Below are 15,761 nucleotides of genomic sequence, written 5' to 3'. Positions count from 1 at the left end.
TACAACGGGGTTTCGCGCATTGGTCTCGCGAAGTGAAAAAGGTCGTTCCATAGATGAGCGAGGTGCCTAGACGGCCGAGTTTCTGACTTGGTCCGTAAGGAAGAAAGCCAAAAGAAAGAAGGAGTCCCGTGGTACGACCAGGACAATCTTGTTATTGCCGATTTCTTTCGATTGTATCTGACGAGTCTGGACTCTCGCCACACGGCTGAACGGGAGGAGCAAAATATCGTTACCTGTACAATCTTCGTCATTTCCTGGATGTCGATGACACCGTTACCGTCAACATCGTACATTCGGAAGGCCCACTTCAATTTTTCTTCCGGCGTCCCGCTGGATGTTACGTCGATCGCCAGCAAGAACTCCTGTAACACAACGATGCGTTACGCTTGGAAAAATGTAGCAACAGATCGCCATTAAGGCTTGTTCGGGATTATTTTGCGGAACTTGAACCTAGAAATCAGAGTCCATTCGAACTCGCAGATACTACCATATCATACTACCGGATTTCCAGGCGATAACTGCGGATCGATTATAGTCGGGTACTTGAATTCCAAACCGAACGAATTTCATTATGCATAATTGTACGCAGCGCAGGCCGATCGCGGATCGGATGCGAGATTCGGGGTGGACGATGAGATGGGTACGATATTTCGCGGGCAGCATCCGCCGAGTTTTGCCCAGCCTAGCTAAAAGCAGCGTATAGAAGCTAAGGCGGTCGAACTAGGTCGGTCGACGCCTCAGGTAGATAGATGTACAAATAGAAGGGAAGAAGTGCGGCGGAGGTGGAGGTGCGCTCTACCTCTTTACTGGTCCACGTGACCCCTGGAGGGTCTCACTTCATATTGACCCTACCAATCCTGTACCCTGGCTATACTTCGTCCGCATTGCGATCCTTAGCTTCGGTCGCAGCCCCGGGTACGAAGCTCGCTACGCTCTTATTTTGATGATACTCACGAAGACGAGAAGTTACATGCACGTACGTACAAGCCGACCGAGGAGCCATGTACTATGTAGGGCGCGTGCAACACCACAATACCACGATGATGAGATCCGTCGTTCTCGAGCGAGCGACCGTGTCGCAGTGCAGCCTCCGTCGTATCGACGCGTTGTCTCCTTTTGTTCGACGTTTAACAATTATTGAAAAAAAAAGAAAAAGAAAACTTGAACCCGGAAGGATACGCAATCACTATCGAGGCTCGCGACGGTTTCCAAGCGCAAGGGAGAACTTATACTTGTAACGTACATCGAGACGGCGCGATTCTATATAGGGTGAATATCGCACGAATCGTGAATACGTGATATATATTTAGAAATGATGGTAAGACGAGTGAAAACGCGCCGTTGGAGTGATACGGTGCGTAACTTCATACCTTATTCAGATTTAGGTCGAGATCACATTCTGCGCAGCGCGACGTGCAATAATTAATAATTCACGGTCGACGAGCTCGTATCCCGCGGCGGTGGTTGTACGTACGTCAACGACGGCCGCACCAAGGAGGTCCGGCACCGGCTACCTACTTACACGCAGAAAAGAGAACCTTCTGCAGTCCGGCGATACAACTACCGCTGGTGCGAGGACGATTGATTCGATTGCACGATTGTATCTGCTTCTCGATCAACTGATATTTTTCCATTAACTCGTCTCGATATCGATTGCTCCGCGAATGTGAAGCAAGGCCGGTGAAAAGGGAGGACCCTCGCGGCGATTCGGTACAACCCTGCGCGAAAGACCAAGGTTTCCCGAATTTTCCGGTCCAATTGGTTGCCTCAAAGAAATTTCGAGCGCAAATTAATTAGGGGGCGGATCGCATCAAACTGCACTCGACGGTGGGACTATCGGAGGGCAGATCTGGGAATCTAATTGACCTCGAAATATATAGCAACGGATAAATGTTGTATCGCGTGTTTCAGCCCTATATCCTCGAGACTGTCCCATTTCTGTCATTATAACATGAGTTGGAGAAAAGAGTCAAGGGAGGGAATAACAGCCCTTGTTGCTTGCGAGCACGTACGTACATGCATACGTGGACCACGGTGGTTGTCTAGATCTACGTTAAATATTACCGCAAACAAATGAAAAAAAAACTTCATGCCAACAATTCGTGCGAATTCAATTTTCTCATTTCGGAACTAACAACGTACGAGGGATTGAGGAATTGTCGGGTCGTACGCAGCTTGTTATTTCTGTTATTTTTAGCATCTCGTACAGCGGACCTTCACAGGGGTCATTTCGGTTCGAGTCAGCCATAGTAAATAAACGGTCTAACGTGTCCGACGAAGTTAGTACGGTGACTGTAACGCTGACTTTGTATCACGTTAGGGTCACGTTAGGGTCACCGGGTTGTAATCCGGTTCGTTGTTGTCGAGACGGGACGATTAGTTCTCGACAGCGTTCGCGACGATTCGTTAGTCCCCGAAATTTTTATGCGCATATACGTAAACGAATTCAGACGCTATTAAAGTTTTCCACGAGTTAATCGATGTGAAATACAATCGGCAGAGCCAGAGCCTGAGAGAGGTACCGCGGATCGTGCTCGGGGTATTACCGCGGTATTCACGTAACCAACCTCTTGCCAAACTATATCGCTGCATTGATTCCTCGCCAGTGACTTCTGGCTGCGGACTCTGCTGAGCATGCGTTTCGTCGTTGCGGGTAAGTCGAATAAAAAGAATCAAACTTCGAAGGACCGCGGACTGTAATTTTTAACGAGAGAGATAAGACTCGTCGTCTATGGAACTATGTTTTTTTTTTCTCCTTTTCTTCTTTTTCTCTTACTTGCGAAAAATGGAAAATTCAGAAATAATAGCGAACAAAACTGGCGTAGTCAGGAGAATTTCGTGGAAGGTATCTCTAGTCTCTCCACTTGCGCTCGGAATGATTCAAATGATTTTATTTTAAATTCGCGAGACTGCGGGAAAAGCACATTCGTCGCTTCAGCGATAAATAATCATGAAGCAGATTTTTCTAAAATACCTCTGGTGCGAAATCGATAAATTAACAAGTTCACAGCGGCAAAAGTCAATTACCGTACAGAAATTTGGGGACTTGAAACTTTGCGTGACGGTGCGACTAAAGAATGCCAAAATTCACAATCACAATTCACATTACAACGTACAGGGTAATAAATAAAGCGATACAGATTAATCACGGGGTTAAATGAGATTTGATTCAACCCAGCCGATAACAGCGCTGTATGAGAAATTCATACCTAATTGTGAGGAAAAAATTACGAACTTGGATGAAGCGGGATAATTATGATTATCAGACGACCGTTCTCGGGCGTAGGTGGGGACGAAATCTCGTGGAAATAATCTCAGGAAAACTCGATCGAGTAACGAGAACCCCGAGCGGAAGGTTCGCCGCTCGCGTGTGTCGAAAAGCGTTCGCAATCGGTGGTGAATAACGGATTCGGGAAAGGTTTCCCGGCTTCAACGATAAAATTATTAAAGTTCCAGCGCAGTTACCCCATTATCGCTCATCCGGTGTTCTCCGGTAGCTCAGCGGGTTAAATTTCTCTATACCTGCGCTCCTTGGCGTGCTGCAGAACCAACGTTCATATCTGTTGATATTAGCAGTCACGAATCGCTGAATAATATTTGCTGAGATCTGGCAGGGCGGAGTACGTGGTTAATCGAATGTAATACAAGGCGTTGTGTACTAAATTTCAAGTGAAGTCCATGTCGCTATATCTACAACGTAATGTAAATCGATTCGTGCTTCTGTCGTTTGGAAGCTGACTTTGTCTTCTCGAGCTATGCGGGATACCGATGCTGCGCTGATGTATCAACCGGTACTAATCCAGACGTCGAAGTCTGACGTGGCGATAGAGATTTTGAGCGACGAATTTCCATTCGAGAGAAAAGCGAACGATGAACCCGAATGAATCCTCATTCCGATTACGTGAGAAGAACTTTCAATTAGCGTTGAAGATTGAAACGAACATTATGAGATAGAGAGCTGAGGAGCGGCGATCGATGGTAATCTCGACGTCGGGCGACGTCGTGTTCACCAAGTGGAGGGAATCGAAGATTGAGGGCTGTTCTCCCTTCCGACGTCCGACTTATCGGTTCCCTACTTATAAATATATGGACTATCCATATTTCGCGCTATCGCATCACCGCCGTATGCGGTATATCAGAAGGTAATGGGTTTGGGAGTGCGGCTCGACTGATGAACGGAAGGTAAAAATAAGAAGGACCAAAAAGGGGGAAAAGGAATGTAGCATAACGAACGAATCGATGTTATCGCTGTCGCGTCCCCACGATTACTCCGGCAACTGAATACGTTGGAAGCATCCGTTTGTCCATTTGCCTTTCCGTACATTTTTTCGACTCTTGACTCGGGTCACGCGCTCGACTCTATGCAATACAGTGTTTTGATGCAAGACACACTTCGAGCGGGCACGAGACGAGCGAGACGTACGTTCGAACGTCTGCAATTATATTATAACTCGAATGAGTTTCTGTCCTTGCAGGCGGTAACAATGTGTTATTAGAAACGTGAGCTTCTCGCAACGCCGATAATTTTATTCTGCAATCGGTTGGTATTCGACCGTTGGAAGCGTTAATTCGTGCGACGTGTCTATTATCGAAGCAATAGCCACGCTGTTCGATCTGCAGCAGTGGTCTTCGCAGCCGAGCCAAACGTTCGATTATTGCCGCAGGAGGAAACAGTGACGCAAAAAAAAAAAAACTATAATAATTGAATCTATAAAACGTGTCCCCAGCCAACTTGACACGAATCGCGAATCGGACGACCTCGCTGGCGAGGCGAATAGTCTCTTTTGTTTCGCTTCCGTGTTTCCGACGACGTCCCTTCCGGGCACAAAAGCGAAGAGACTAGCTGTTAAGAGTATCGAACGCGTATACACCGACGTCAAATGTCAGGAAATCTAACTAGTAGAATCAGGGAGGGACGTGGTGCGCGCCGTTTGTTCAAAACATCGACGATTCCATTGCGGCAAAGGTTGACGTAATAATTTTTAAACTAACAATAAATTGCACACGGCCTTCGCGGTGGGGAAAAGCTCGTTCTCTGTTTCGATGAGCTTTATCATTTTTGCACGAAAGTTTTAGTCAAGAAGTTTTAGACGGTTGTCCGGAACTTGTACAATCCGAGGATACCCTACGCGTATAGTCACTCGTCAACCGGCAATGATCATCGTGAACTAGGGGCAATGAAAACTAATCGAACAACGGCCATTATAGCCACCGCAAAGACAGTTGCGAAGTAGTCAGATGGGGGATATTGTTTCGCGCGATAGTACGAAAATAATATCAATGAAAGAGTGGCATCATTAGGTGATGTCTCGCATGAACTCGGATATGGCGATTGACTCACTTTGAAATCGATGTAGCCATTCTTGTCCATGTCGAATGTGCGGAAGACGTGATCGCAGAATTCTTCGGCGTTACCCGAGGGGAAAAACATTTTGTACATGTCGACGAACTTGGCCGGTGTCAACCTCCCGTTGGGACAATCTTGCTGTGAACAAAAAAAAAAACAACAAACACTGAGTTATGCAAATAGAGTATATTCATATGTTCGTATGTCAAATGTGTCCAATCCCACGGTTCGAGAATCGTGAAAATGCTCTGAACTCCGACGCGGAATACCCGCGAGTCGGTCCAAGGCTCACTTTCATCTCTCACTAAAGTCAACCCCGCTAAAATAAACTGGATAATGCTATAAATGAGAATTAAAGATGCGATACGAACATCGGTATTGGGAAAAAAAATAAAGCCAAATACTTTCCGCCGAGGGGCTCGACTATGTGATTTTAAAAATGAACCGAGACTGAATACCTGGAGAGCACCTGGAACGGGATGTGACGAAGAGAAAGAGCCGCCGAATGACTAGTGCGTATATGAAGATGCAGATGAATGTACATATCATATAATATCATGCAGCGAGTTATTGTAGTTCAATTTTGATATTTGAACAGTTGGCTCGCATCTTCGGATCCTGGGAAATAATAGATATTCTTAACGATCGGATGGTAACTGGGATATTTTTAAGCCGCAACGTGTCATGTTTATTTTATGGAAGCGACTCGTTGATTATTTGAACAAAAACGATGTTCTCTATTAAAAAGATGTTCACTAGAACTCGCATGCGAGACTTTTGTACGTACGTACATCGACAATTCTGGTTTTATAACGTCAAATAATGCCATTTCCTATTCATTCACATTGCGACGTGAGCCTTGCATCAATTTCAACAGCGAATTCGGGCTCTTGAGCATAAAATACATCCAGATAAGGATCGACGTATTTCAACACATTCTCGTATCAAAAACACGAATCCATCGATTGTATTAAGCTACGACTAAAACCGACCGAGATATTTCAACTTTTCTCCTCCAAAAATCAGCGTCGATTCACAGCGGCGGAAGAATGTTGCGTGTTGAGTCGAAAGTTTAGAAAGAAAATGCGCCAACGAGTTTCGAACGAAATGAAACGACGGATTGCTAACTCCGTCTTTTCTTGGTCGATTCAATGGTGTAACATAGATCGCATCGTGGGTATTCAGATGTGCGCATCGCTCCGAGTATTACGTACATACAATACGCGAAAGAAATTCAACTTCACAAACTTCCACTCGCAGTCGCTGCATTTTTTTGCAAACTTTATAATCTCTGCGTATACAAATGACGAACTTCTGCTTCGGATATGAATCGATTTTGCAACGCCACTCGTCAGGGTTCTTCGACGGAATTTGGTTTACGAAAATAACTTAATCGGCATGCGGTCTACGCTCCGCGGTAGACGCTATAGATATGCAGAGGCTGCTCATTGAATCTGTAACATCGCGCCGGAGGAAGTCTGGTATCGTAATACGGATTCAGTTGAAAGTGCAAAAAACCTCACTCCTATCCGCTGTACGTACGACGATCTCTGCCGACCCATTCGGCACTGAAAATCTTCTCTCTACGCGCAGGGAAAGCTCGCGAGTAATTTCGAGGATTCATGGGTCGTTGCGAAGCCCGAGGTACCAGTCGATTGACGAACTGCGAAATTACGTTACGCTTTTGGTTCTCCGGCGATAAAACGCGGAGGTTTCGGCTGACAACGAAAAAAAAACAGCAGACAATTAGACCGCCGGTAACACGAAGTCATTTGACGTAGCGATTGTGAGAATAAGTCGCCGCTGCACACGAAGGCGAGCCCCTTCACCCGATCACCGGAGGTAACGAGCCCGTCAAAATATTCCTTCTCCGTCGAACAACCCCGACAAGCTCGCTCCGAGTTTATATACCTGCTGTCACGGAACGGCAAACGGCGCCGTTTCACCGAGACACTATTCTCGGGAATCAAAGAATTTATAACACATTTTACACTGACCTTAAATCCTTTGTACCATTCCTTGATAGTGGCCTCGTCGTACCTCGTGTGTGACTGGAGGAAATCCATGTCCTCTTTACTCAGTTTATCTTTGCTTCCGAAGCACCCCATTTTTCAAACTGGAAAACAAGAGATCCTTGAGTCACAAGGGTCTGACAGATTTAAGCTAGAGATAAAGCAAAATAGTTTTCGAACTACTTCGTCGGGAGAACGGCTACCTTGGATACTTATTTGCCTGCGGTACCTCTCATTTTATTTGGGCATTGCGTAAAATTTGAACCTCAGTTAAATAGCGCAAATGTTAATATTTGCAGAAAGCAACCAGGTGTATATCAGGGTGTTCCTTATTCTGGGTATGTTTGAATTTTTTTTGACGATAGTCTTAAATCGGTCCAAAATATATATGAAAAAAAAAGGCCTGCCAAATTGCAGCCCTTAATTTTCCGACGCGGAAAATAAACGGTGACATTGTCCGTCAAACGGCAGAAATAATTTCGCTCGACTAAAAAATCCATCACACCGATCCCGCCTCACGTCAAAAGTTCAAAGGTTCTTCCCATTTCGTATTCGATTTTTATTCGCAAAACTTCATCGCGGTTGCGTGGGTGAACATTGGGCAAAAAATAATGCGCCAATAAGAAGCTTGGTCATGAATTATTGAAAGTACATTTCACCAGCCATCCACTTACGTAGTCAAATTTCCGGGGACAATGGATCCAACGATGGAAATAATTAGCTTTTTTTATCAGATTTCCAAGCGAGTGTATACGTGCCATACATTTATAACCATACGTACACCGATGTTGCATCGCAGTAAAGGTAAATCGATCGGGGGAGTTAAGACGTCATCGAATGCGTCGAGTCGCAATTATATCTCACCCGAATCATTACGTCCGCGGTAGTGTAACGTTGCAATCTTCGTACTCGTGATCCAGACCCATTTTTAAGGCCATGTTGATATCGAAAGTTGGAACATCAACATGTCTTATACAAGTGTAACGGAAATGCGAGAAATAATAAGGTGATATAAATACGGGTCAGTACACATTACAAATGAGTTGTCGTTAAAGTCCTCTCCGTGAAAAGTACTCTCCAAATATTGAACCAAACGCAGAGCCATACTCGTAGGAATACCGGCGAATTTCAAGCAGCACTCGAGGGACATTATCGACAACACGCATACCTGACGTTCCTATTTCCGAAAATATCGGGCAAGAGGGTTGAAGAATTGAGAAAAAATATGAGACCATAAATTCCCGTCGAAATTTCGGACCTGAACAGAACGGGGATGAGAACATTTGTACTTTTAGATGCTCGTCGAAATTTGAAGCGTGACAACGAGGCAGATACCGAGTAGTTGTTAACAGCACCAGCATCGCTAGCGGTAACGACAAATAATGGGATGAAAACCGTCAAACAATCACACCGTCGGTTGTGAAACCAGCGCTCGTATAGCAACGTCGTAAGAATACTTAGTCACCTCCATAATCCAGAATAACTCCGGTTGTCCCCTCGCACCGTGACGCACTTTGAAGATTCTATAAATTTTTTATAATAGCGGTTTAACGATTCTACCTTTGGTGTTACCTGAATATTCGATATTCGACCCTAATACGTGCCCCGTACACTCGACGATGTAAGGTACGTACGTGTACGTCAACTACCGGGACACGCTGATTGATGAAATAAGTCCCAGAGCGCAACGGTGAAAGTTTAGTCTGGCACGATAAAACTTTCTCCGATTCTGATTTCTTTTTTTATCCTTCCATTGTTCCGCCTGCGACAAGATTCTTGAACCGATTATGAAAATGCCATGGAAACGCTTATCGAAAGCTCGGGTGACAGATGGAGGAGTTGAGATTAATCCGTCCGGCAGTTGTGCAAATTTATAAGAGGTGTCGCGAACTCAACGAAATATAGAATTCATTGAATTCGCTTTACTACCGAAAGATGAAAATCCGTACCCGGTTAAACAGGTTCTTTCCTCTCGCACCCACTCCTTTTCGTCCGTTGAAAAATAGATTTATAGGACTATGTGATGAAGTGACGGAGAGATGAGAGAGAGAGAGATGAAAAACGAACTAGCTGTCTAGACGTGAGCGTCAGCGTACCTTCAACTCTGCTTTAAATACCAATTTCAAAAGACAAAGAGTTTTATTCACGAAAACAAGACCACCCGGCACGGTGCAGCAGGTTAAAATATTCCGACAGCGATCGTTCTTCTATCGCTCATTTTCTACGATGAATGGATATCCTCGCCAACTTTAAAATCCCGCTTCGCCTTCGTCGGTCGAATTGAATACGCGTAAGTCGAGACTGGCGCACTTGTAATCTGGAGCAGGTTCAGGATCGATAGGGGGATATCGAATATTTGTCATTCGGACTTTTTTTTTCGCTTTCATCGCTCACGCTTCCGCACGTTTGAATATTAACGTGGATAGAGATAAAAAAAGTGAGTGATAGAGCCACGTAAACGTTATGTAATGGTTTCGGAATGATTTTCGACCGTGAATTTCTTTGATAACGATCGATGTTGAATGAAATGCTGAATCTAGAGTTTCCTCTGATACGACTCCGAACGGAGAAGGACAGGCAACCCGAATTCGTAGTATGTTGTATTGCGCTCTGAGCATCGACGCAAGTTTCACGAGAAATAGTATAAACCGTCGTTCGGGATTTGGGCATGCACGATTACCCCTGCATAAGAAAGTGAGGAAACCAATCGTAGCTTTTACGATACCGATTTTACCTCGTTGACACAAAATCGGTAATAGTAAGAGCATCGTTCTGAAACACCTGTACCAACGAGACGACCGATTCGATATCTCTTCAATTCTGTACGGAGTTTCGGGAGTTGCGGAAAAACTTTATTAAGTCATATTTTGAGCAGCCATGCTATGCGACCAAACCTATAGACTGCACACGTTTCCACAGTTGAGTTTATCTAGAGTAAAGCTGCCTCACAACTGCAACCTCCTCGGTGAAGGTCGACCGTCATGAAGGATAACGCGGTTGTTTGCTTTGTTCCATTTTATTCAATGTGTTCTGTCTTACTTCTTTTCTTTACCAGTACAAGTAACACGCTAGCACATAGCGGAAACATTGTTTAAATTACTTCCAACGATGAATATTGCGATTAACGACCATCGGCCAATACCTACTGCCTTGCCATCGGAATCAACATCCCGTCCAACAAGTGAAGTCATCGACGAGCTAATCCGAGCCGGAACGATCGAACAGGCATTTGTGTGAAAAATTTGTGGCACTTGGTTCGTTCGTAAATCGTCTGATAACGTGCAGAGCTCGGACTTTCGTAGACTCTCCTTAATATTTCGAGGCATCTGATTTCACGCGCCGCATACGTGTCGCCGATGCCTTCCATTCGAACCAAAATTCGTTGAATAGAATGATGAAGCGATATTCGGTCCCTCGTCATTCGAAAATGGCCAGATTTCAAGGAATGAATGATCAGGATTGCCGGGACTTATTCCATGGGTTGATCGAAACGCTGATGGAATTGTGTCTGCACTTTGATGCAGTTGGGCACGCCAGCTGCAGACTTCGGGATAAGAGAGAAGTGAAAGAGGACCGGGTTTGTCTGACCTATCGAGCGATTCGCGGTTCATATTTCTAGGGTTTGGCTATTCATTTTTGTTCGATAACGAATCAGTTGCAACTGCGTAACGATACGTTCGTTTGGCGAGCAAATTTTTCGAATGCAACGGAAACTGAACTGGGTTGATCATCGCTCCTCGATCGTGGGGCTGGGACGGACACGGACGGATATGTTTCAATTACCTATGGCAGTGGAAAACAGCTTGGCTCGTACGTACTTGTGGCAGGACCACCGATGAAACAAGTTCCCCGAGATTATGTCCCGGAGCCCACCTCCTAGCTTCGCGCACTAGTACCTCACGCCGAATACCATACAATACGACGAACGTTGTCGAATAGTTTAAGCTCCAGTAATTATAACGTACACTTTACACACGTTGCAAATGAACACTGATCCCTGGGTAGGAAATAGCGCAGCCGAAATTCGATCTTCTCGAAGGTAACGGGGAAATGGTTTTACCACTATAAAACGAAGTTATCCTCGATGCAATGCCAACATCCACTAGTCGGATTTCTGCAAACTTATCTCAATAGATTCGTATCACGCTCTCGCTACACCTCGGCTGACGACGATTCCACTAGTTCCGTTGTCCGGACGTGCCATTGATAGCCGACGTTTGAAATCCTTCATTCGACAATTTCTCCAACCGTTAATTATCGATTCACTTGTTCCAACACCCGACTACCGGACTCCTGAATTTTAATTACCCCGTTGTTGAAATTAGTCGATTTCGCATTGATTGTTAAAACTGAGGCTGGAGGCGATATAGCGACGCTGTGTTCCGTTCGTACGAGAGCAAGCGGGCTACTAGCATCGCAACGGTGTGACGCCGACTCCCCGTTGTGTCCCCGCCGAGTATCTCCAGGGTCGCGCGCGCCCGGCTCGCCGTCACCGGAGGCACGGATCCTGCGTGCTGAATACCGCGAAGCTCCGAGGCACGCGAGCTTGCGAAACCAGCCATGAGACAGGAGGCATGGAAGGCGAGGCCTCGCCTCGACTTTATTTCAACCCCCGAACGCGGAGCACCCGGGAGTGGAAGGAAGCGGCACGGGTACGCACGAAAATCCGTGGACAGAGATTATGACGGGGAAGTGGAGATTAAGTTTGACGAGCGAACGCCGAGAAGCGGCTGCGAAGCGAAGAATCGGTCAGGTTTTCAATTCCTAAGAGATCAACTCTATCGGAAATAGGATCCCCGACATCGTACGTCGTCATTGTGCGAACGATAATCTACTTCAAAAAGCTGCGCGTCTGAGCGTCTGTGATCCGGAGATAGTGGGGTGCCCTTCCGCTGTCCGGTTTGTTCGAGACCGTCCTTCCCTTGCTTCCTAACGCTGCTTGCTCGAGGCCGTAAAGAAGCTGGTTCCCGACTGATTGTGAGACGAACAGGGGGGGGAATTGACAAAGTCGCGAGGAAAGACTTTCCGTACAGCATCGCGAGCGAATGTTCCTGTTATTACGAGTACCAAAAAAATAAATTGATTATTTTTGCATCCTTCGAAGATGATTATTTACAGAAGGACCGTTATTCAAAATGCGTGTGCGCCCTGGATCTGAGGCCACTGGCGCAACTGGGTTACTGCAAGTTTCAGTTTCTCGTTTTCTATCTATTGCTCGTCATTTGATCTGATTCGATTTTTTCACGGCAGAATCACCGACTCCTCTATCGTTCCGACGTATAGCTACCGTATCCTGTTCGACGATATTGAAATAGTTTCTGGAACGGAGTGGCCGCGGAATGACCCCTCCCTATTCACAATCGTAATATGAGCGAATAATCTTCGATCACGTCAAACTTATCCGCTAAGCAAAAAGATTCTGCCCAGCTTTGGATGTTCGATACACGCTCAGTTGGATAGATCCTCAGATATTATCAGAACCGCTACCCGCTGCTGCCCCGAATTCGCTTCCTCATCTTTGACCTTTCTACTAATCGAAAGAACTTTTCCTGCTGATACCTTGTACGAAAATAGAAGCAGATACGAAAAGAGGACTACAGGGGTGAGCCGTAGCCGCGATTAACGAAAAAATGTTTCATAGTCGGAAACAGAAGTATAGAGTTCGTAATCGCAGACAAAATAATAACTAATCTTGATCAAAGAGGTGACAAACTGGAGCGTGCATCGTATAACGATAGACGATAAGAGCTCGTAACGGCGAGGCGTATGCTTTTACGATTTCGAATCACAGAAATGTTTTAGGTGTGGTCGACAAAAGTGCGGACCAATTTCAACGATTCGCTTCGCTGTATTGTCCGATTGTCGTAGATTCGGTAATTATTATGCGACTGCAACGGCGGTACGCTGATTCTGTGCATATTATCACCGTGTGAATGAAAAGCCGATATGTGCGGGAGCGGTGTAATCGCGGAGAGGTTGGTGAACGAAATCAATTCCTTACGTGACGTAACATGGTAATGTCACCGACAATGAAACGAATTTCCACCTGTATTCGTGTACAATCGCCTTGATATTGTTAGGTGGGAAAAATGTCAACCGCATAGCACTGTCTCTGTTCCAGGAATAAATGACCGCAATACGACCATAAATATCAGCAGTTCAGGATGAAGATTAGATAACGGTTATGCGGACGGAGACAACTGAGAAAATTAAACCACAGGAGATGGTTGAAAAGCGGATGAAATTGACGAATAAATAAAATTATACTCGCCGTGTATCATGCGAAGCGGCTCCGAATGAAATTTTTTCAAACATTTTTCCGATAAAAACGAATCAGATTTCTCAAAGTAAGCATCCAACACTACAGCGACAATCCCGGCACCCTGTACCCTCGCGGAAAGGGTTGAATCGCAACGTGCGAGAAGAACTGGTCATAGAAGATATGATGTCGCCTGTGCGACAACACCGTACATCAACGCTGGGATGACCGGTGATAAGCGAATTGCAATGATCTCGCGATGAAATGTTTTCATACCCGTGAATAATATATTTGGTACGTTGGACTTGCGACGAGCGTCGTTCGACCGTCAATTCGATCTCGATACGTCGTATCGGTCGATCGCTCTTTTACATTTGGTCCCCTTCGAAAGTAAACTACTTTATTCTCTCGCCCTATCGATAGCGAAATGAACAGGAATGTTAGCGGAACTTCTACGCCAATACTGGCGATGCTATAGGAACGTGATTGGATGAGAAAGATATTTGGAGAGCGGAGCTCTTAATTAGCCCGCAGATAACGAATTGCTGACGACGTTGTCTCGAAGAGCGTCGTGTCCCGCAATATTCAGCGGTTCAACATGCCGCTGACGCCACCGTAAACGCCTCCGTACTAATTGTACAATAAACCATGCGAACGACGCGTAAATGGTTCCGAAATGACAGTTTCGTGTCCAATGTCCATCTTAAAATTAAAGAGAACGTTGTAGAACGGTTTGAATTGCTCGCAAATGAAATCCATTGTTGCTGATCGCCGTGTAAGCGAACGAAGCGCCGGTCTACTCTTATTTCTCCAGTTTATGGAAAAATAGTGAAATCAACTATTCGGGGCAATACCTGCGTCAATCAAACGGTAAATCGATCGATGAATCGCGTTGGTATCGAACCATTAAAACGTTGCGGAATATATTTGTCCCCGGACTACGCACGTAGCGCGCAACCCTCAGATTTGAATCAGTAATAGTCGGCAGGTAGGTACCGATTGTTCGTTACGTGTCAATTATACTCACACCGGTGCATCGATAATCACTTCGTACCGTTTGCCATGCGAATTTAAAAAAAAAAAAGGAGAAAAAAAACAAATCATCCAATCTCTGTATAAATTTACAGATAATAAGCGTCATCTGACCCACTGCGATCCAGCGTATGATACAACAGGAAGGTTGGAAGGTATGAAAATCGATCCGCAATTTAAAGTCAACTTTGTTTGATCTAACCACACCTTGCGACGCGCCGATGACGAACGTAGTCAATGATTGAGCACGCGATTCAACTAAAAACGAGTCGTTTATTTCTTGCATTTCACTAATTATGAAATTCCACCCACGAAATATACATAGGGAACGAGCCAGGTGCTCTTTAATATCGAGTATGCGAGACACGTCTGGTGTTCAACCGCGGTTCAACTGACCGAGCATAGGTATACCTGATTTCCCAGCAGTATCATACGCCGCTTCCATTGAGCACCCCAAGCGCAGGATAATTCCGCCAACTCTCTACGATTAAGTCGCTACGCATGCTGTAGCTGTGGAATGATCGCGAGTTTCGTCTCGTGCGCGATTCCGTTAATATGTATCTGGTTGACCCGGTACGAGGAGAAAGTCGCATAAGGTTGCCACGGGGCAACAAGCCCAGAGAAAATGCAAGCTGAACTATTTACCTGTGGTATACGTTCGAACGTTCGATACCCAGATACGGAAAGACTTACAAGGTTGAATCCAACAGCTGATAAACTCACGAGCTGCTTCTGTTCAGAAGTAGCATCGGATCAAAGCATCGAAAAAGAGGAATTATCGAGGTACAGGTAGCGCAATTTTTGGTGGCAGGCACTTCTTCGTCTTCCTGTAAATTTCGACAATTCGGCAAAGGGAAGACACCCAGGGATACGAGCGATATGAATATTTCCTGCTCAGGACCTTCGCTAATTTTTGTTCCTCACCTTCAACTCTGCACGCCGTTGCTCCGAAACCATCTACCTGTTCACCCCTCTCCCTCTCGCCCCGGCGATCGAGGAATTGAAAATGAATGGGGATTAAAATGGAAAAGAGAAACGGCGGCCCCGTCAGCCTACTCTACGCAACATAATTTAGTCGAAGAGAAATATTATTTCTCGCGGTGCCGCAACG

At 45.5% G+C, this 15,761-nt stretch overlaps 2 protein-coding genes across 7 annotated transcripts in view; both read right to left on the bottom strand.

The window, feature by feature from the left end:
- The window catches only part of LOC105693618 (neurocalcin homolog), a 35,004-nt gene that overhangs the window by 10,073 nt on the left and 9,170 nt on the right, over positions 1-15,761 (bottom strand). The window lies entirely within an intron of this gene.
- Positions 1-15,761, bottom strand: part of LOC105693619 (neuronal calcium sensor 2) — a 30,187-nt gene that overhangs the window by 5,733 nt on the left and 8,693 nt on the right. Inside the window, exons 1-4 of one of the 5 annotated variants that reach the window (XM_012413665.3) lie at positions 11,178-11,894; positions 7,345-7,463; positions 5,342-5,485; positions 234-362 (exon numbers count right to left, since the gene is read on the bottom strand). In XM_012413665.3, coding sequence (XP_012269088.1) covers positions 234-362; positions 5,342-5,485; positions 7,345-7,455 — 384 coding nt within the window. In that variant the 5' untranslated portion in view covers positions 7,456-7,463; positions 11,178-11,894. Of the gene's footprint in view, positions 1-233; positions 363-5,341; positions 5,486-5,805; positions 5,960-7,344; positions 7,464-8,824; positions 8,844-11,142; positions 11,895-15,761 lie in introns of those variants that run through there. The other 4 variants (XM_012413663.3, XM_048654780.1, XM_012413664.3 and 1 more) reach the window with 4 other exon arrangements.

Source organism: Athalia rosae, chromosome 4 (genome assembly GCF_917208135.1).
Source record: "Athalia rosae chromosome 4, iyAthRosa1.1, whole genome shotgun sequence".
NCBI classification, from domain to species: Eukaryota; Metazoa; Arthropoda; class Insecta; order Hymenoptera; family Athaliidae; genus Athalia; species Athalia rosae.
Note: the sequence above shows the minus strand (reverse complement) of the source record. Positions and strands in the feature narration are given on the sequence as shown.